The 21,066-nt window shown below is 33.2% G+C and overlaps 3 protein-coding genes across 5 annotated transcripts; 2 read left to right on the plus strand and 1 right to left on the minus strand.

Moving 5' to 3' along the window:
* The first annotated feature begins 1,547 nt into the window (after positions 1–1,547).
* Positions 1,548–10,302, plus strand: LOC137807729 (uncharacterized). 3 transcript variants are annotated; one of them, XR_011080590.2, is made up of 8 exons: positions 1,548–2,081; positions 2,438–3,751; positions 4,692–6,482; positions 7,071–8,159; positions 8,671–8,775; positions 8,874–9,012; positions 9,201–9,311; positions 9,395–10,302. XR_011080590.2 is itself a non-coding variant. In XM_068608501.2 (8 exons), the coding sequence occupies exons 1-8, from the start codon at positions 2,025–2,027 to the stop codon at positions 9,920–9,922; spliced, it is 5,085 nt and encodes a 1,694-aa protein (XP_068464602.2). In that variant the 5' UTR covers positions 1,548–2,024; the 3' UTR covers positions 9,923–10,302. The 3 variants fall into 3 exon arrangements, 1 of the variants encoding a protein (XP_068464602.2); XR_011080589.2 differs by having other exon boundaries at positions 8,923–9,012; positions 9,185–9,311; XM_068608501.2 differs by having other exon boundaries at positions 8,923–9,012.
* A 295-nt stretch (positions 10,303–10,597) lies between these two features.
* On the plus strand, positions 10,598–12,271 carry LOC137807731 (uncharacterized). The gene is made up of 5 exons (XM_068608503.2): positions 10,598–10,909; positions 11,114–11,376; positions 11,473–11,683; positions 11,818–11,884; positions 11,969–12,271. The coding sequence occupies exons 1-5, from the start codon at positions 10,884–10,886 to the stop codon at positions 12,134–12,136; spliced, it is 735 nt and encodes a 244-aa protein (XP_068464604.1). The 5' UTR covers positions 10,598–10,883; the 3' UTR covers positions 12,137–12,271.
* A 687-nt stretch (positions 12,272–12,958) lies between these two features.
* LOC137807732 (uncharacterized) lies at positions 12,959–16,743 on the minus strand. Its single transcript, XM_068608505.2, has 2 exons — positions 16,390–16,743; positions 12,959–15,059 (listed from the first exon to the last, which is right to left on the minus strand). The coding sequence occupies exon 2, from the start codon at positions 15,019–15,021 to the stop codon at positions 13,309–13,311; it is 1,713 nt and encodes a 570-aa protein (XP_068464606.2). The 5' UTR covers positions 15,022–15,059; positions 16,390–16,743; the 3' UTR covers positions 12,959–13,308.
* Between the last annotated feature and the right edge of the window lie 4,323 nt (positions 16,744–21,066).

Here is a 21,066-nt window from a genome sequence, read left to right on the forward strand (position 1 = left end):
CTCGAACATTACTTTCCTTATCATGCAAAATACTTAACATATGTAATCTATGGATAACAAAGCATAATATCACACATGTTGCATACACACTTGTAATTATTTTAGAACATATGTTATTAAATGCTTATTCAAACTTACAACATTATTGTCCATTATTTTCTTTTTCTATTTCCATATTTTTTTTATTTGCCATGTCACAATAAAATATCACATTTAGATAGTTGATTTACTTCTATAAGAAAAACATTTTATATCTTTACAAAATATAGATTATTAAGTACTTAAATGGAGAAAATAATTTCAACAATTAAGTAAGTATAATATCCTCCTCATTTACTAATAGGAGCATCCTAACATTTACCAATAATAATCACAATTATTAACTACACATAACATATATGAATCCATGTATTAAGTTCAATATTAATAACAAATACATGTATTAATCCACATCATCTCATAATTAATTAATCTTGTAAATAACATCTCATAATTAATTAATCTTGTAAATAACATCTCATAATTAATTAATCTTGTAAATAACAAGTAAACTCATTTAATATACATAGAGAAAAAGAGAGAGGAGAGAGAATTAATTATGCCTAAAAAGTCACATAATTAATTAACAAAGACAATAGGATGCTACAACATAGAGTAGATAACTAACATATGTTCTTCTTATAAAATCTAAGCTTCAAAATAAGGTAATTTTAACTATACAATGGAGTTTAAAGTGTTCAAACTAAGATTGCAACAATGATATCATGCATGTTATGACCCCACAAATGGTAAATGACAATAGTTTGGGAAAAGATGTAGAAGGCTTGAGAGAAGTCAACAACTACAACTATAATTGATTTTTGGTACTAACAATGAAAACTGAATCTAAATAATTCTTTTTTTCAGCTATAAGCTTAGAAGGAGTAAATAATATCAACATTTTCATATATAGTTTTTAACAAGAAGAATACAATAAAAATTTGATTCTAAAAAAGAGAATATGGAAAACAAATCACGGATAATGCGTATGTTTAAGTTGCAGAAAACATTTTAAACAAAACAAATAATTTAAACTAGTCTTCTTCTCAAATATCATATTGAAAGAATAATAAAACTTGATCAATGAATTCCACCATTTTATTCTCTCTTTTTTCTTCTCAAACCAACACAATAATCAAATATATCTCTTCCATCCTCTCTAAAAATGCATGAACAAAAACAAGGGGAAGAACAATAAATTAGGGATAAGAGTATGATAGAAAAGTTCAATATTTTTTAATCCTCATTTATTCATCATGTTTTTCGCCGAAAAATGTAATAACTAGTCCTAATCAATCATCAAGTATGTAGTTTAAGAAAAACCCCACATACCAAATTCAACCCTATTTACTGATTTTCTTAGAAAGCAGAAACTTGTTAGGTAATCGTTTATTTTTTCTTATGATAAAAGCTTTTCAAATTAGTTACTTTTTTCATAATTTTTATGTTTTGAAGTGATTCTTTAACATCGTTAATAAAACCGAAAAAAAAAAAAAGAAATCTGTTTTAAGGTAAAGTATCTGTACTGCACCGACTCAACCAACAAGAAAAAGGAAAAAAAAAAGGGAAAGAGAAAACGCAATGCTTGTGTTGTGTCTGCAATGCATGCTGTTTCTCAACCCACCTATAAACCTCATTCCCTCCTTTTCAACACTCTCTGTTCATTCCTTTTCCAAATTTTCTTCAAAACCCTAACAAAAACCGCACAATCCCCTTCTTCCACGTTACCCTTCCGATTCCTCTCTCTCTTTTCTTTTCCTTCGTCTTTTCCACTCTCATTTTCAAGAGGAATTGCTTCCCCCACACTCTTGTTTGATGCAGTATTTCAGTTTAGCTTTGAAATTCCTTCTCAATCGATATTCTCCCCTCCGTGTTTCAATGATTCTCGATTTCGATAGTGTCTTGTCATATCATCCCTATGGGAATTTTTATGAATTGTTGTTAACTTCTTTCACGTAATCACTTATTGCATTGGTCGTTCCGTGATGGAGGATAATGAAGTCGTTGATGATCAGAACTCAGGGTGGTTCCAAGTTAAAAAGGTTTTTTTTCCCCAAATATTTTAACTCGTTTGAGATGTATTTTATTATGACATTTTGATTTGTACTTGATGAGAGATAAAACTGAAGACACAAAAAGGAAATGTGTAAACCTTGTAAATTGTTATTTACTAATTCATGCATTCACAGTGGATGGATCAGTGATTTAGTATTCATATATTTGCTCTAACCTTTAATCTCATTTTGCAATTTGATTGCGCTAATTCTTATATATCATCATTAATCTCCTTTGGTTATATCCGAGTCTTGCACTGAAGATTATTTTCTTGTTTTTCTGCGTGGCTTGTTATACAAGTGTTACTTACACGTTCTAATTTTGTCGTTTGTTTCTTATCCAGAAGCACAGAAATACATCGAAATTCTCTTTGCAGAGCTGGGTGGGAGGATTTTCGGGGAAAAATGCCTCTAACTCTCTGCACACTCAGCATTGCATTACTAAAACCGATGACAATTCACGTAGCCAGCAGAAAAATAATCTTTCAAGGTCAGGGGAGAATTTTTCACAGAACCCTGCCTCTGGGAGTGCTGTGAGTTCTCTTGGTGAATCAAATGAAAAAGAGAGCACAAACTGTTTTAATACAGGTGTGGGTAGACATAATGCAGAAAGTCAGAACTCAACTGCATTAATTACTATGGATTCTCAAGGTAAACATGAGGAAATTAGGAAATTACAGCAAACTGATAAGCCTGACTTAGCCCAGAAAACAAGATGGGGTGATTTAGAGGAGGGGGGATTGGCACTGCCCCTTGAAAACATGATTGGAGTTGGGATCAAGTTTGGTAGTATTGGAGATGATAGTTTGCTTAGCTGTCGAAAGAATGGGAATATTCCTGAACCTTGTGATTCATATCATGCTCAAGAAAAAGACTTAATGGCGACTGCTATCATTGCAGAGGTTGCTTCTGATCAGATTCCTTTGATGAAACATGAAGTCGAAATACTTGGGGAGAATGGTAAAGATGTTAAGAATGTATCTTCGGAACATTTGAACAATCGACAAATGGTTGTGGAAAGAATTGGTCCAGAAGATGACATATTATATTGCGATAAGAACAATGATGAAGAGAATAAAACAACAACTGATAGTGCCATTAACAATGACATTCTGTCCACCAAAGATGCTGCCGAGGTCACAAATGAAGCACAGGCCTCCTCTATCAATTTGGTACGTGATAAAAAAAATTCTGAAGTGCCAGAACAAAATGGCAGCTTAAGTGAAACAGTTACTGCCCAAGGTACTGAGTCACAAGTGCCTGAAGTTGTCAATGATTCTGTGGTTTCTAGTGAAGTGGTTAGGGTTTCACACGATGGTAATGTGGAAAATGTTGTTTCAACCTCTCAAAATATGGGATCTCTTGAAGAAGGTGATTCCAATGAAAGCAAAGAAAGGTTTAGGCAGAGGCTTTGGTGCTTTCTGTTTGAGAATCTTAATAGGTCTGTGGATGAACTTTATCTTCTCTGTGAACTAGAATGTGATTTGGAGCAGATGAAAGAGGCAATTCTTGTTCTTGAGGAGTCTGCATCTGATTTTAGAGAGCTAATCACTAGAGTAGAGGAATTTGAAATGGTTAAAAAATCTTCTCAAATAATGGATGGAGTTCCTGTCATCTTGAAGAGTGATCACCGCAGGCCTCATGCTCTCTCATGGGAAGTATGTGTGTTCACATATTGTTGCTACTTATCTTCTTCCTTCCTTGGTTAGGTTGATATTTTGTTGTTCCAAGATACTAAATCATAAATTGTATATGTTGTTCATGACAACCATGGATCCTCTGTCAAAGAAAATAAAATTTATTCACCAATAATGAATTGAATTCTTTTGAAAAGTAATATTTTATCCGTTGTTAAGAAAATGTATATGATAACATGTTAGGTCCTTCAATTCTTAGAGTGGATGAATACTAAAGATAATTACACTTGCTATCATTGAATGTGTGGGACAAAGTGAGTGTAATTATGTGCATTTATGAAGAGTGGGGAATAATTATTCACTAATGACATTATATATAAATCATCCCTTTTCATTTTCTTCTTATTTTTCTTTAATCAATTGTGTTGAGGGCATAATGAAATAAGAAGTCTTGATATGTATCTGTAACTCTGTATAAATATGCATCTGTTTGGGTGATTGTATGCATATCTAAAGTTTCTGCTTTGTCTGATGGGCATGATAGAGAGTTAGGATCAAAATGAAATAAGCGTGAACTTACTCATCTTACACTCTCACAAGATCTATTCTCCACTGGATATTATTTCTTTATTTTACTTTTATAACTTCTGCATGATGAAATTCAAGTCATCCAAACTGGATTCACTCAACAATTTGTGTTAAACATTATTGTAGTTTAGACTATCAGTTATTGGTTTATTTGTGTCTTGGACTAAGAAAAAGATATAAATGAAGCATAACATTTTTTTTATTTAAGCATGAAATCCCTTATGATCTATACCTGTTTACTTGTTTGATTTCTGGTTTTTGAAGATGCTGGTTCATAAACTTCACAAATAAGACTATGAGTTTACCTGTTAGAAATCTGTACAATCTGGCTTTCTTATGTTCAAGATGTTTAGATGCTCTTTATTGATTCTAGGTCCGAAGGATGACAACTTCACCACACAGGGCAGATATACTATCTTCATCTCTCGAGGCTTTTAGAAAGATTCAACAAGAGCGTGTTATCTTGCAATCAGGTACCACGGAAAGTTCCACGTCTTTGACCTCTGAATCTATTGGCAATACAAACAAGTCTAGGTTCAATGATGGGACAAATGCTGCCAAATATTTGGTGACGAAGTCAAGAAAGCATGTTGGATCTTCAGATGAAAGACAAGGGAATCTGAATGAAAAAGAGCATATTATTGAAGGGGGAAAATCCTGTGACACGATCACAATGCAAAATGGATGTAACCCTCCAGAAAACATATTAAGTTCAGAAGTTAAGTTATCTAAATTATCTCCCTTGGAGAATTCTTCTGCTTCTACCACCACCAAGGGTAAGAGAGATCACCTTGGTTCTGGATCTGATAAGACTCTTTATAAGAAAGATAAAGCTACAATAGAAGGTGTTAATGAGAAACCCCCAAGATCCACAGATAATATGAGGAGGCAAATGGCAGTACCTGAAAAAGATAAGGAGAAAAGGAGTAGTGCCCCGGGAAAGTCTTTGAATGCTTGGAAGGAGAAGAGGAACTGGGAGGACATACTTTCATCTCCATTTCGTGTCTCTTCCCGCATGCCATATTCACCAAGCCTGGGCCGGAAAAGTGCTGAGCGTGTACGTACTCTGCATGATAAGCTAATGTCTCCTGAAAAAAAGAAGAAAACAACTTCAGACTTAAAAAGAGAAGCAGAAGAAAAGCATGCTCGTGCTATGAGAATCAGAAGTGAGTTAGAGAATGAAAGAGTCCAAAAGCTTCAACGAACATCGCAAAAATTAAATCGTGTCAACGAGTGGCATGCTGTTCGTCATATGAAGTTACGAGAGGGCATGTATGCCCGCCATCAACGCAGTGAATCTCGTCATGAAGCTTTTTTGGCTCAAGTGGTGAAGAGAGCTGGTGATGAAAGTAGCAAGGTAAATGAGGTTCGGTTTATTACTTCCTTAAATGAAGAGAATAAAAAATTGATTCTGCGTCAGAAACTTCATGAATCAGAGTTGAGGAGAGCTGAAAAGCTTCAAGTGCTAAAATCTAAGCAAAAGGAGGATTTGGCAAGAGAAGAAGCTGTTATAGAGCGTCGAAAACTCATTGAGGCTGAGAAGTTACAGCGCCTTGCTGAGATTCAGCGGAGAAAGGAGGAGGCTCAAGTAAGACGGGAAGAGGAAAGAAAAGCGTCAAGTGCAGCTCGGGAAGCAAGAGCTATTGAACAACTTAGGAGAAAGGAAGAAAGAGCCAAAGCTCAACAAGAGGAAGCTGAACTTTTGGCCCAGAAATTGGCAGAGAGACTTAATGAAAGTGAACAACGCCGTAAGATTTATCTGGAGCAAATTCGGGAGAGAGCAAATTTGAGGGATCAATCATCCCCTTTGTTGCGTAGATCATTAAATAAGGAAGGACAAGGTAGATCTACCCCTACAAACAGTGTTGATGATTCTCAAACAAACATTGTTTCTGGCGTTGGTTCTAGTCTTGGAATTGGCAATATCACATTGCAACACTCAATTAAGAGAAGAATCAAGAGAATTCGACAAAGGCTTATGGCTTTAAAGTACGAGTTTCTTGAGCCCCCTCTTGGTGGTGAAAGTGCTAGCCTGGGATATAGAGTAGCAGTTGGTGCTGCTAGAGCAAAAGTTGGTCGGTGGCTTCAAGAACTTCAAAGACTTAGGCAAGCAAGAAAAGAAGGGGCCACAAGTATAGGGCTAATAATTTCTGAAATGATCAAGGTATTTTTTTTTTGTTCACTGGTAACTATATCTCTCCTTATCAAAGGATATAAGTTTTTAATATGTTTCAAAGTTAAGAATGTTTCTGTGGGAAAATTTTGTATTCATTGATGTTTTGTATCTGCACCTTCGTATTTTGAATCCTGTGCTAATTAAAATAGCATTTTTTGGAGAGATCTTGTTTAGTCAGTCAGTGAATAAATATTAGTCTGGAAAAACTAGCTATTCTTGATGCTGTATTTGTTTTAGTTTTTTTTTTAATCGCCTGTTTTAGTTATTGCTTAGCTTTAGTTTGCTGTATTCTGGTTGATGCTTGCACATGGTCTCAACTGTTGGATCAGAAATCAGAAATCACTTAACTTGTTTTTTTTTTATCGGCAATAAAATCACTTAACTTGTATGGATAATTGTCCAACCAATCCTTGTTCCTGACTAAATGTTGAACCAAGTTCATTTTCCTTAGGAATATTTACAGTTTAAATGAGTGCATTCCCCCTTTTATATTGTGGAATTTATGGGTAGTAATTTTAATTTTCAATTCCTATTTTTTAACTTTATGTTAATTTATTTATTGATTATTATTTCTAGTATTTGGAAGGGAAGGATCCTGAGTTACAAGCATCTCGTCAAGCTGGACTACTTGATTTTATTGCTTCTGCCCTGCCTGCATCTCACACCTCAAAACCTGAAGCATGCCAGGTTATGTTGCACTTGTTAAAACTTCTGAGAGTTGTGCTATCTACACCTGCAAATAGGAGTTATTTCCTTGCACAGAATCTTCTGCCTCCAATTATCCCAATGCTTTCGGCAGCTCTCGAGAATTATATAAAGATTGCAGCATCTTTAGGTGTTCCTGGTAACTTCAGTTTGCCATCAAGTAAAGCATCAGTTGAAAACTTTGAATCAATTTCTGAAATATTAAATAGTTTTTTGTGGACTGTTACTGCTATTTTTGGTCATATAAGCTCAGAAGAAAGACAACTTCAGATGCGGGATGGCTTACTGGAGTTACTGATTTCCTACCAAGTTATTCACAGGTTAAGAGATCTTTTTGCACTTCATGATAGGCCACAGATGGAAGGGTCAGCATTTCCTGGCCCTATTCTCTTAAGCATACAACTTTTGGTGGTTTTGACCTCTAGATCTGGAAGATTGAGTTATATTGACTGGGAATCTTCCCCTGTGATAATGGAACAGGAAATTGGTAGTGAAGGGGCTAAACTTGCAGATTCTGCACATTTTGTCGTGAGTAATTCCTGGGGAGATTACACTCCCTTATCAATGATCAATGGCAGCTCAGTTGTGCATTTACCTGATGTTCCTGAGGACAGACCATTGGATGAAATGATTAAGGTGAACAAGAATAATGAATCTATTTCTATTGGGAAGGATTCTGAATTGGAGCATGATAGTTCTGTTAAATTGAAAGTTGATGATATAGAAAAGATAGATCTAGATGAATCCAAGAGTGGGGATATGACTAATTTGTCTATTCCCCAAAAGGACGAGAAACATACAGTGGTAAATGTTGCAGTACAGAAAAACGAAAAAGTATCAAATTTGGGTCAGCCAGTAGTATTTCTTCTTTCAGCTATTTCTGAAACAGGACTTGTCAGTCTCCCTTCTCTTTTGACTGCTGTTCTTCTGCAGGCAAACAATAGATCATCCTCTGAACAGGTAGGTTTTCTACAACTGGCAAATTCATTCACAGAAGTTGTATTAATTTATTTTGAAGATCTTTATTGTGAAAAATCAGTAGATACTGATATTGGCCTGTTAAACAAAATGTTTTTTTCAGGGATAATTACTCAGGTTTATGTTCACAACGCAATCAATAATTGTCATTTATCCCCCAAACCCTACATGTTTTCTTTGTTTTTCTGGAGAATTTTGCCATTTGCAATTTGTCACATGTCTAATTATTTCCTTCTATTGAAAGGATTGCTTGTAATTGTCTGTCGTGTATATACAAGTATTCCTATTTATAATGAAAAGGATTTACAGTAATAAAGAAAAAAAGGAATAATTAAAATTATGAAATATTTGTTAAAATATTTCCTTATTTGATGTAATCAAATCATATATTTAACACCTTCAATTGCTCGTCTGTCCTTATAATAAGTAAATAAGTAACTATTATTATTTTTGTTGAGCTATGTCTAAGTTGAATAACTCCATTTTCTTCTAGGCCTCATATATCCTTCCGTCTAATTTTGAAGAGGTGGCAGCTGGAGTACTGAAGGTGCTGAACAATGTGGCTCTTTTGGATCTTGTATTTTTGCAGCGAATGCTGGTAAGGTTGCTGATTCTCCTTGTAATAATGATCTATTAAAGCAGCTGCATGTTAAATTAAGAACGCTAATGTGTTTGATTTTCTCTTTTTCCTGGTAGCGATTCTTGCTTATGTATTCCTATTTTCCTTATGCTGGTATACTTCCAGGCTAGGCCTGATTTGAAAATGGAAATTTTCCATTTGATGAGCTTCCTTCTTTCTCATTCTGCCATCAAGTGGAAATCTCCTACTGATCAGGTGAATTACCAACAACTTGACATTCTTTCATAATTCTTAAGTGATAAAATACTTGTGTTGCCTTGCTAAACCCAGCTTTCCTACATAATATTCATAATGGGGAAGAACCCCTTGCCTCAAGTCTTCATTTGGATGTACCTTTGCTAGAATGCCAGTTACTAAAATGCCACAGTCTGCATTTTTTTCAGGTTGGTTCTCTTGTGCTTGAATCTCTATCTCTTCTTGGTCACTTTGCCTTGTTTCATCCGGGAAATCAGGCTGTCCTTCGATGGGGAAAGAGTCCCACCATCCTCCACAAGGTCTGAAACTCTAAATATTATTTAATTTTCATTTATTTCTTCTATTTATCAAGTTAATCTAATGTTCACCCATAAGAGGACAGGTTTGCGATCTACCATTCGTTTTCTTCAGTGACCCAGAGTTGATGCCGATCTTGGCTGGAACACTAGTTGCTGCTTGCTACGGGTGTGAGCAGAACAAGTTTGTAGTTCAGCAAGAACTGAGTGTTGACATGCTACTTTCCTTGCTAAGGTCTTGTAGGAATGCTGCTCCTGCAACTCAGCTTAATTCAACCTTAGACAATTCCACAACAGATGAATCGAGTGAATATAATCAATTAGCTACTGAAATTAAAAAACCGCATGTGGAAATTCCTGTAAAATGTGGCCGTTCCAATGGCAAAGGCACTCGGGCTTCCTTCGGAAAGAGTGGTGCTTCGGGAAATAACGTAAAAAATGGTAGAATAAGAAGCCAACGGGACGCTAAAACAACTAAGCATTCTGAAGAACTGGCTCCTAAGCACGGCGAGCCTTCGTATTTAATGTTGCACTGTAGATTTCTTCCCAGATTCATCGATAAAGTAGAGCAGTTCTTTTCATCGGAAATTGCTAACGGGGTTGATGAACTCTGAGGTTAAACATCGTGAACTCATTTTTGTTGGTAATGCACGGATCTTCACGCGTTAACTGAATATGTTCCTTTATACATGTTTCATACTGCTAATACAGCCACACCAACATTCAAAAAGCTGACTTCTCTGAAGATTAACCTGTCCGAGTTATAACCAAAGGCTTAGTCAATGCCAAAATTATTGTACTTTCTGAGAATATATTTTGTAGTATGAGTTGATGAGCATTTTTGTAATATATAAACTATAGAAAAGTGGCGGTTGATAACAGCCACCACTAATTACCACTGCTGTAATTATTTAGCTGATATGGTTCGGGGGTAACGACCTTGGCCATCTATTTGTCTTGTTTACTTCAAAGTTCAAACCTACCTTCTGAGTTATGGATTTTTTAAACCGGAATTTTATATGCATTCATGAAAACACTTTCGATTTTTCCAAATTCGGCAGCACACAGACGGAAAAATAAATAGTAAAGAAAAGGTAAGCTTGCGAGCTAGCTTTTTTGTATTCATGCAACTTGATTTATTTACTAATATAATCCACGTCTCTGCCTGCCCGTAAACGTGCCATTGTACCCTTCCTCTACGAGGAAAAAAAGGGGATAGCTTCAGTTTACGGGCGAAGTTTCTGTTCTGATATCTGATAATCCTCAATGTACCAAATACGTCTTTACAGCTAGAAATAAACCATGCAACTAAAACTGTTAACAAGTTGATGATAAAGGTTTATGTGCATGTGGGTGTAGTTAAAGGAAACGGAAAAGAGACAGAGACGATACTTTGCATCATCTAGAGGATGCTTGTAAAGTGTATTTTGCTTTGCTTGTCTGCATGCAGCTTTGGTCTCTGGCTGGAGGCTGCCTTATCTATAAGGCCTGCTCTCAGTTCATCTTCACACAATCAAACAGGTTGAAATTGTCAGTTCTATATCGAAAAGTCTACACAGATTTCAATTTTAAGGAATGGAAAATAGACTCCACCAAAGAAGGTACTTGGTTTCAGAAGTGCAAGTTGATATCCCATTTGTTGTTTATCTTACTTTGGATTTCTGTATGCTGTAATTTCGTTCTGAACTGTTTCTTATATCACCTTGGTTGTGAGCTGTTTATGTTTTACATACAAAAACTTCATTTTGGTTTCCTGCCAATTGTATCACTGAATAGGAACCAAAAATTTCTGGTCTCTATTTTAGAGTGTCATTTTCTGATTCCCATTCTCCAAAACATCATGGGTCAAGTGACAAGACTTTGAACTGGCTCCCAAGGATAACTTCTCATGATGACTATATAAGAGATGATGAGTACGTAACTTCAGTTGCAGCTACGGCATTTGCGATTCATTCTCTAGAAGAAGCAGAGTTACGTGGCTTGCAAAAAATGAGAAAGCGCCCCAAATCTTCGAGGCCTCAAACTGTGAGAAGAGAAGAGGATGGCATATCAAAGCGGCCAAGTAATGGTAATTATAACAGTATGCCTAACAATAAATGTATGTGGACTATTATAAAGTTTCACCACTAGCTGCTATGAAGAATTGCTATATTATGTGTACCAGGGGAAACTTCCATGAAAAGGTCACCAGGACAAGACCCTAGGACCAAAGAAACTGCTTTTCCTGTTAGACGTCCGAGTGGTACATCTTCTCCAAGACCTGTATCTCCTGCATTAGGGCATCCGATGCAGAAAGGGATTCCGTTACCACACAAAAATACTAAAACCAAACCAGAAACTTGTGGAAGTGCTCTGAAAAAAATTATTCAAAAGCAGTAATGCTAATTTCTTGAGCAGCTCATTCAATATTATTTATTTTTAATGAAAAACTGTTGCCTACGATGCAATGTGGTTCTCAAATAGGAATCTGGGTTTAGTTTTCTCTCATATTGTAGGTAAAATGTTTCAGGTATGAGATAATGAAGTCCAAAATTCTTTCCAGGGAGTTTGTGAAAACGATTCAGGCCAAAGTCCAGGTGGGAAGGGAAGAAGGTTTTCCTCAATTCTTGGAGATTTATTTTAAATTTGTTAATATAATCTCATTGGTGATGGAACAACAGGGAACAAGGAAAATGCAAAATTACCGGAGTAAGGTAATAAGGGAAGATATGGGAGCTAGAGCAGGGTTAGAAGGCAGAAGAAGAGAAGAGTCCCAGGCAAGAAAGAACTCAATCAAAAATCGAAAAACAAGCAAGGTCCCTGTGAAATGTTTGAGCTTCAATTGTTAGAAGGATATTGTTGTCTGGCATGGAAATAAGAACAGCTGTCAGCTAGTAAATGTAATTCGTGCTCAAACTATTTTTATTGATAAATAAAAATGCTTGCAAAATAAGCGAAACGTGCACAAGCTCATCAATTAGAAGTCAGCGTGCTTTTTTATTTATTTTGCCACCACTCCATTGTATTACCACCTTCCTATGATATAATCGGATCTTAAGTTTCTTTATATCCGCAAGCACTGGTTTCTTAATGAAACGACCAAACTGGGTGATCATTTCGAGGAGGCTTAAGGGATATTGCACGTATTCACAGATTAATAAAAAACATGTTTTATCCTTATAAAACTTGACAAATCAGTATCACAGAAATTTATTCTGTTATTCCTTCGTTTAGAGCTTGCGAATTTATACTAGTAACGATACCACCACATTTGAACGTGACACACGAGAAGCAAGAACTAGCAAGAGGAACATACTAATTCAGAAATTGAAACAACATCACGAATAATCCCAAATCCCTTGAAATATCTAAACAAGCCACCCCTTTTCAGTAGAATCTAAAACAATAAGAACAAGTAGTCCTCTGAACTCTCTACACTTTCTTTCTTCTTATATTTGGATTCCTTTTACGTTGCATTTGAAAATTATTTTAAAAGAAATACGAGTTTTACTTAAAATCCTTAACCATAAACTTCTTTTTTTTTGCGTCTTTTGATACTGGAAGTGTAATAAATCACGGATTCGAAGATAACGTGCAATATCTTCTTTTCACATCTCTCCTCTTCTCTTCAACTCCAGTAGAAATATTTTCTCAAGATCGTAATCCAAGCGAGAGAAAAAAGAGGTCCCAAAATCAAGTACAAGAATCTTACATAACTTGGCAATGGACGTGCAAAGTTGTGCCACTCAACACAAACCTAATGGAGTTAGCATAAGAGTTATCACGTAACCTGACATGACAATTCAGAGCAGGAATGCTATATCATTAACAACCAACAGCACACTCAACACACTCCAGAGAAATAGTCTTCTTCCTCAAATCTTAATGACATCAAAGGAAACAGTAAAACACCATTAACAACATTAGCCAAATAGTTACCCTTTCACAAAGGCCAAAGCTGAAGACCAAATACACAGTTATACGTATGTTGAAGTTGAATACACAAGAATCCTTAGGTAAGTCAACTTGTGCTTTCTTCCGCTGCAGTGACATCTCTAGGAGAATCAAGAGATATCACGGTTTCAAATGCACCAACGAGAGCCTTAACCTTGCTCTTCCTTAGTTCAGCAAGCATAATTGCGGTCTCTTCAATCACATTATTATACAAACCTGGATTTTGTTTCTTCCATCCCACATCTTGATGCTTCAAAACCACGTTCTCAGATCCTGATTTTGAACCCTCTATCTTGCTCTTATCTCCACCAACCTTCCTCCCAACAATAATTCTCTTTTTACCTCCTTCCACGGTTTTCAGTTTTCCTCTATGTTTCTCTGATTTTGTATTTGCAGCATTTACCTCACCACCACCTACTTTATTATCCTCAATGATACTTTTTCTTGCACCATTTATATCTCTTCGCATGTCATCACCAAGAATGCGTGCTGGCCTGAATTTGAGTCTCCTTGGAACGTTGTTGATCTGAGGCTGAAGTTCAATCACTTTTCCTCTCCTAAAAGTCAATTTCCGGGATGCAACACCAGTTTTATTGGTGAGCCCAACTTTTTTGCTCATTTTTGGTCTGATTTTGTAACCCATCTTCACATTTTCACCTTGATGATCATGTCCTCTTTTGTTGGACTTAAATTCAGCATTATTTTGCTTCCGAGGGGAAGACTTGGAAGTGAAAACAGATGAGGACGACGAAGATGATGGTGGTGATCGTGAAACACTGCGCGTTTTGTGCTGCATATTTACCTTCCCTTTGTCGGCCACAGATCTAAGGCCCTTCCTTGAAGACGCAAACGACGCAGGAGACATGCCATTTTTCTTATTCGTATGCTCCAAGCTTCTGTCCCCTGATGATGAAGATGAGGGTGAAGACAACTTACTTGCATCACAAGCTACAGTAGGGTCCTCAGATGAATTTGCAGTGTCAGGTTCGGTGACATCAAGGATTTTTTCTGATATGTTCTCATTGCTGGCTAGTTCAGGTTTGACTTTAACATTCTCAGGACGTTTCAGAGAATACTCTCTTGTCATATTCTTGGGACCTTTGGAATTCGTGTTTCGAGATTTCTTGACAATGCGTTTTGAAGACAATGGAATACTTGGTGAGTTTGATTTTTCCTTGCCTCCAGTTGAAGGTTTCCTAGTCTGTTTGCTTCTGTTTTCAGTTTCCTTTCTGCTGCTTGAACTAGGACTTTTGTTTTTTACCATTTCCCTTTCTGTTTCACTTTTGGAACATTCCTGTACTGGCAGAGATGGCTCGGCCTGTTCTTGCTTTAGGTCACTGTTATTATGCTCCAAGGAAACATGTGTTTCTTCAAAAGGTGGTGAGTTTTTGTCTGATGTAACTGTTTTTTCATATGTTACTACTTCCTTAATGTCAACTGGACTATTGGCCTTCTCAATTTTTGGTGTTTGAGAAGGCCTTGAACCGCTTCCTGATTTTTTTGTCTTTGCCAAAGAAGTCACATTCTCTTCTGGAACTTTGGTTTTCATTTCCTTTTTGGTAACCCTTTTCTGTGTTAGTCTCCATGGTTTGGCTTCAACGGCATGTGGGATGCCATATTTGCAAAGATCATGGCAGGAACTTTTTGGACCACTGAGATAACGCGAAAGAATCTTGGGTGGAACATTTGTGATGGTTAATCTCCCATTAGAATTTTCTTTCACATCTTCAGGCTCAACTTTCTCAGACTTTAACTGGTTAAGAGTACTTTCCTCCGCCATCACTTTGATCCAGGATGAAGCAACAATTTCAGAGACCCCTGCAACAAATAAGAATCCATTTAGATATGTAGAGGAAAGGGAAGTATATGCTGGTCAAAATCAAAGCAACATGGAATGTGTATAACTTTTTTTCACCAATCTAGATCATTGGAATGGTGCAAAGGTTCTAGTTTCAGAACTTTGGGGACTACTAGGTAAGGGTGACTGGGTGGTGAAGCTAGGTTATCTTGATATACTCCGTTATTTTTTTCCAGAAATTACTTATGGAGAAACTCATTCAAAAATACCATAGTATATTACCTGTTCAGTTACCTGAAAACATTTCAAAGAAGAGAATTAAAAACTTGAATGTGCAAATAGCATGCCTAGCCTCCAACGAGAACTAGATCCACAGAACAAAGCCTTGAATGAAGGGTTACTTACCATGCAGAATGAATGTACATTTTGTCAAAGAAGTTGTTACTTCACACAAAAACAGAGGTATTAATGACTTCCTATCAAGTAGATTTTATATACCAAAATAGGGGCAAAGAAACTCTAGCATGTTACTGAGATAATTACGTTGGTTGGTTCATTTTGTCAAGTGCTTGAGAATGGAGTGAATTTATGAAACAAAACAATGAAGTGTCACACCTTGAAGAATTTTGCCAACACTACCAGGAGATAGACAATAACCTTATTAGACAGTTTTACATTAATTAATACTTTTGTGCATCATTAACTCCATGAGTAGGTGATCGCACACAATATAATATCCATCTTTCAGTTCAATAATAAATTTTACGACATAAAAGTGTGAAATGAATTTCACTTTTGATACACAACCAATTATGTTAGGCTACCTCAAAGGGGAGTATATAGTTTGAAGGAAAGTCCAAACCAGGAAACAGATTGAAAATTTGGTTTCAAAAGGAAGAAAAATCTAGGTGTGCTACAAAAGCAGGATAATACATCACAAATTGATTCAGATTTCAGACCGAAAGTGAAACAGCATAACAGAACCACATGGATAGAGAAGACAAGAAGGAAAACAGAAATTAAATTAGAAACTGAACAAGATTATCTCAGACCCGTTAAACCCACGGTAATTATCTCTTAACCATGATGACTGTGATCTGATAAAAGGAGAGAATACAATAATCTCTTGAAACTTTGGATCCTATGACACATTCAAGATAATCATGATCATCATCACACAACTCATCCTTAATGGGATTGCCCTTGTGATTGATCATCATGGCATCCATTTAACGTGGAAAGGAAAAAGAAAATAAACAAAAGAAAGAGCCAGACACGACCATAGGAAAATTGTTTGAGGAGAAAACAAGTGGAAAAGTAGAGAAGAGATATTAATGCATGGTTGCATACCTTGGTTTAATAATCTGTGTGATTATTAATCTTAATAGAAAAGAATGGAAGAAAGAAGCTATGAAAGGAATGATCTGCAAATGTGAGTTATGAATGATTGGATTCAAACTCAAAAGGGTGGTGCAAGTGGTTGTAATTGATGAGGTGTTTTCCTGCAAACCAAAACAATGTGCCTTGTTGAGAAAAAAGTAACCTTAACCAAAAGAGAGAGTCCCACCACCCTGAGGAATAACACTCTGTCAACCAAACCACCCTAACCATGCAATATCATTGCATGGCCACACTGGACCATCCATGGAAGAAGGCACGTCAACATCCATCACAATTCACCATTTTCTTTCTATTCAAAACATTATCTATATATATCATACGCCTCCAACTATATATATATTACTCCATCTACGTATAAATCAATTACTTTAATACTATATAGATTTAAAGATTTAAAGTTAAATTCTTAATATATTATTAAAATCATTTAAAGTATATTCTAACAAGAATTTGTGAATTTTGACTTATAAGATAATTTTTTATTGATATATGAGATTATGTACATAGAGTATATATTACATTATTCACTCTTAATATAGTTTTTTATTTATTATGTTAGTTTTAACTCTCAAATCTCATCACCTAATGATGTACACTACCGATTTTGTAATTACATCATTTATACCTATATATAAAGGGGATTCTCTATTATAACCGTGTTTTTTGTATACACAATTTTCTTTTAATTCTATCCTTATTTAATATATATCATTAGTAATGGAGTATTTTATCATTTCATATGAATTATTTAAAAAATAAAATTATTTTTTAAATTAACATTAATGTACAATTTTTATATGACTCCCCCACTCTTTCCTTAATTCCTTATTTTAAGACAACAAGAGGAAGAAAGAAAGAGCATACTCTCACACAATTGCACATCAAATAAAATAACCTCAATTTTTAATCATTTTCTACACTTCATTTTTTGTTTTTCAATTTTGATTCATCTAAAATTATTTTTGTATGTATATTAATTTTTTATTATCATAAAAATTGAGTAAAAGAGAAAAATGTGAATACATAATCTGTGTTTTCGCTAGTAATGATAAGGAACATTAAGTGAGTCCTGTTTAAAACTCTCTTTCTACTCACCAATATGAATCATTTTCTGTCTATAAGTTCTTCTAGTGTCATTTATAAAAATATTATCATAGAAGTTATAAAAAATAAATAAAACTAAAAATAATCGTTGCTAATTTTTGGTGAGTGTTTACCAATTAATGTCAACCACGTATTTTTCACTTGATGTTTATTATCTTGTTTTATGGTCAATGTTTGCAAGGATTACTATTCAATCCAAGTCATCAATGCTATCTTTTGAACAATTGGTTAGAATATTTTTCTAATGTTGATTAGAGAAACTTTCGGTAAATATTGATTCTTTTTCTTTTTTGCGCCAATGCTAGATAAGAGAGTTTTTTAACCGATACAATTTGAAAAGTCAGAAAAAAAATAACTCTATCAACAATTGAAATTAACTAATCTCAATGATATCAATTCGTCGATAAAAAAAAAATATATCGATTGAATACAATCGAGATATTTACACGAACTAAAATTTCTGATAAAATTTGTTGAAAAATTAACATTAATCATTGTTTATTTTGAAAAAAAAAACTTTTGGATTATTTAATAGTTTTAATATTAATCATTTTTATATTTGATAATAATTGAAATAATTTGCTAAATAAAAAATCAATAAATTTAAATAGTTATATCACAACAAAATATTTTAAAAAAAATTAGATAGAAAACTATTCAAATTTGGTATATTCTAATTTCTAAAGGTAAGGATATATAACGTTAATCAAACCTTATCAAGTAGATATTATCATTGACATATTGGTTAAACGAAAAAGTCATTCAAATATATATAACCGTTAATATCAAAATTTTAAATCTTAATATTGAAATTGTTACTATGTTTCACTAGGTGTCCACTTTCACTTCGGTTGAGTTTCTGCATTTTTATATTAAACTTAAGCAAAATTATGCTTTGACAATAGTTGTAAGGTTGTATACAACTTTTTAATTATTGAATGAGTTTAGATATAAATATATATAATAAATAGTAATTTTATAATTAAATGATATAAAAAAATATTAAAATAACAGATATTGTAATCTAATTTTATAAAAAATTTAGATGGTTACATTCGGTCAATCAAAATTTTTAATTTAATTTTATTAAAAATTAAAATTTTAAGTATTAACTTAAGTAAAAAAAATATTATAATATTTACAAAAATTAATTCAAGATTTCAAATAATTAAATAAATCAAGTTATAAAAAAATGTTCAAATTAATATAACATATGAAAAAAAATATAGAATACAATTTGTTCATAAAATAAAATATCAAAAACAAGTCTCAATTAGTTATCGATCACTCGTACTAAATTCTTCATTCAACTTGTATAAAAATAAAAATAAATTAATTTAAATTAAATTAAATCAATTTAACTTAAAACTTAATTGGATTGAATTATCATATGAGATCCATCAACACCCATAACGCTAATTATTGATTATAGAATACGCAATCTTCTCTCCTTGTCATCTCCTCTTTTTTTTTCATATTTTTATAACATTTTTATCTAATCATCACACAAAAGTTAACTCACTCAACTTTTTATATACAGAGATGGAACACGTTTGACAAGAACGAGACATTCTGGGCTAATTTAATATATATATATATATATATATATATATATAATTTTTTTATCTCATTTTTTACGTGCATCTCATGAAACTAGTTAAAATATCAAACTGTTCCTTCCTGCCACAATTTCTTGTTGTCATTATCACCCCCATTATGTTGTGTTATGAATGAACTAATAAAATATTATAATTCTAAGAAACACTTTCAAAATATGTAATTTTGAAGTTATTTTTTTTATATAAAAATGTTCTAATTTAAAAGTTAATTTTAAATTTGAATTTTTTTAGGAAACAACGATTTTCAAACTGTGTAAATTGAAAGGTTTTTTTTTTTTCAAACAATTGATTTTGGATTGTAATTTAAAAGTAAAAAAAAACTTACCGATTATATCATCTATAAATAATAAAAAAATATTATATAAGGTTAGTCAAAAATAATTTTCAAATTATCAATTTAAAAGTCTAAAAAATTTGAGATTCTACAATGAAAAGTTTTTTTCATAAAAAATACTTTAAAATATAATCCAGAAGTTGTTTTTTCATAAAAAGTGAAAATTTTCATATTTACAAGAACACATAAGAAATTAAGGAAGTAAAAAAATATTATATATATTCAAAATATCATGGGTATGATTAAGAACTTTTTATTAAAATAATACCGAGGTTATGTTTTAAGACTCAATTTCATTCCTCTTGAAAAGAAATGGTGATTTAATAACTGATTTAACTTTTTATTTAAAAGCCTATAAAAAAAACTTTTTATTTAAAAAAGAAAAATTATGTTTGAAAACACAAATTTATTTTTCTAAAAAAGGTGAAGTCATTTCAAAAGTCGAATTCATTTAAAATAAAATAAAATTTCAAAAAACGACTACATTATTTTTTAAAGATAAAAAAATTATTATTATTATTATTTAGGAAAATAAAAAAAATAGCTTCTTTTAAAACATAACTTATAATTAGAAGTAATCTTTTAAAATATAATTTTATTTTGCCAAAGTTTTTATAAAATTTAGCCATATTTTACGAAAAGCCAAAAAAAGATGATGTATCCATTATATTAAAAAAGTTCATTGCACTAACAATATGTACAAATTAGCAGCTAGAAATCATTGTTAAAGTAGATCCTCAATTATTGAGTTATTTATTTTAAGGATAATGATATGTTAATATTATATACCTATGTAGCACAGATACGGATACGACACAGACATGGACACAGACACGAAAATACATATAATCTCTAAAATGTAGGACACGGGACACGAATCTATATATTGTATAATTATGAATTATATAAATTGACAATAAAAATTTATGTGCACAAGTATGTTTCAAATATTTTTTTTGAGAAAAAGATGTTTTTCATTACTGGTTCAAAATGATTTGTTTCTTATTTTTATAATAATAATAAAAATTCATATAATAAGTTTGAGTTTTAGAAAATTAATGTATTTTTCTTTTTTTAAATTGTATTAAAATCGTGCTAAAATTGTCAAAATTTCAACAAATATTTTTTAAATTGAACACTTCACGGATACGTGTTCTACGAATGTCATACGAGAGTGTCGGTGTCCAATACGTATATTCGACACTACACGTCATTTAAAAGAAGTGTTTGAGCTTCATATTTGTATAGACTACAAACATATACCTAACATACTAATAAATTAATATTTTAATAATATTTATTTTACTTTTTAATTTAAAGAGTGTGTTTTATAGTGTCAAAGGAAAAGTTTTCCTTATTTTAAAAGGACCACACCTACTTGACAATACTACACCAATCTAAATGGTTTCCAATAGAAAAACTATACTTTGAAATCCACCCAAAAACACGAGAAATTGAATAACCCAGAAAGAAAAGTTTGTTTTTTTTTATAATAGGACCGTGATATCTCTCATACAGTGAAAACACACTCTTAGGAAACAAATAAATTAATATTTTAATTATTTTCAT

Source organism: Phaseolus vulgaris, chromosome 3 (genome assembly GCF_051622355.1).
Source record: "Phaseolus vulgaris cultivar YP4 chromosome 3, ASM5162235v1, whole genome shotgun sequence".
In the NCBI taxonomy this organism is placed as follows: domain Eukaryota; kingdom Viridiplantae; phylum Streptophyta; class Magnoliopsida; order Fabales; family Fabaceae; genus Phaseolus; species Phaseolus vulgaris.

Bases quoted from the DNA above. Each gene is read 5' to 3' on its own strand.
- LOC137807729 (XM_068608501.2), top strand. From the start codon at position 2,025: ATGGAGGATAATGAAGTCGTTGATGATCAGAACTCAGGGTGGTTCCAA. The intron at 3,752-4,691 runs GTATGTGTGTTC...TATTGATTCTAG, and splicing joins CTCATGCTCTCTCATGGGAA to GTCCGAAGGATGACAACTTC. The intron at 9,013-9,200 runs GTGAATTACCAA...CATTTTTTTCAG, and splicing joins GGAAATCTCCTACTGATCAG to GTTGGTTCTCTTGTGCTTGA.
- LOC137807731 (XM_068608503.2), top strand. From the start codon at position 10,884: ATGGAAAATAGACTCCACCAAAGAAG. The intron at 11,377-11,472 runs GTAATTATAACA...TATGTGTACCAG, and splicing joins ATCAAAGCGGCCAAGTAATG to GGGAAACTTCCATGAAAAGG. The intron at 11,684-11,817 runs GTAATGCTAATT...AAAATGTTTCAG, and splicing joins AAAAAAATTATTCAAAAGCA to GTATGAGATAATGAAGTCCA.
- LOC137807732 (XM_068608505.2), bottom strand. From the start codon at position 15,021: ATGGCGGAGGAAAGTACTCTTAACCAGTTAAAGTCTGAGAAAGTTGAG.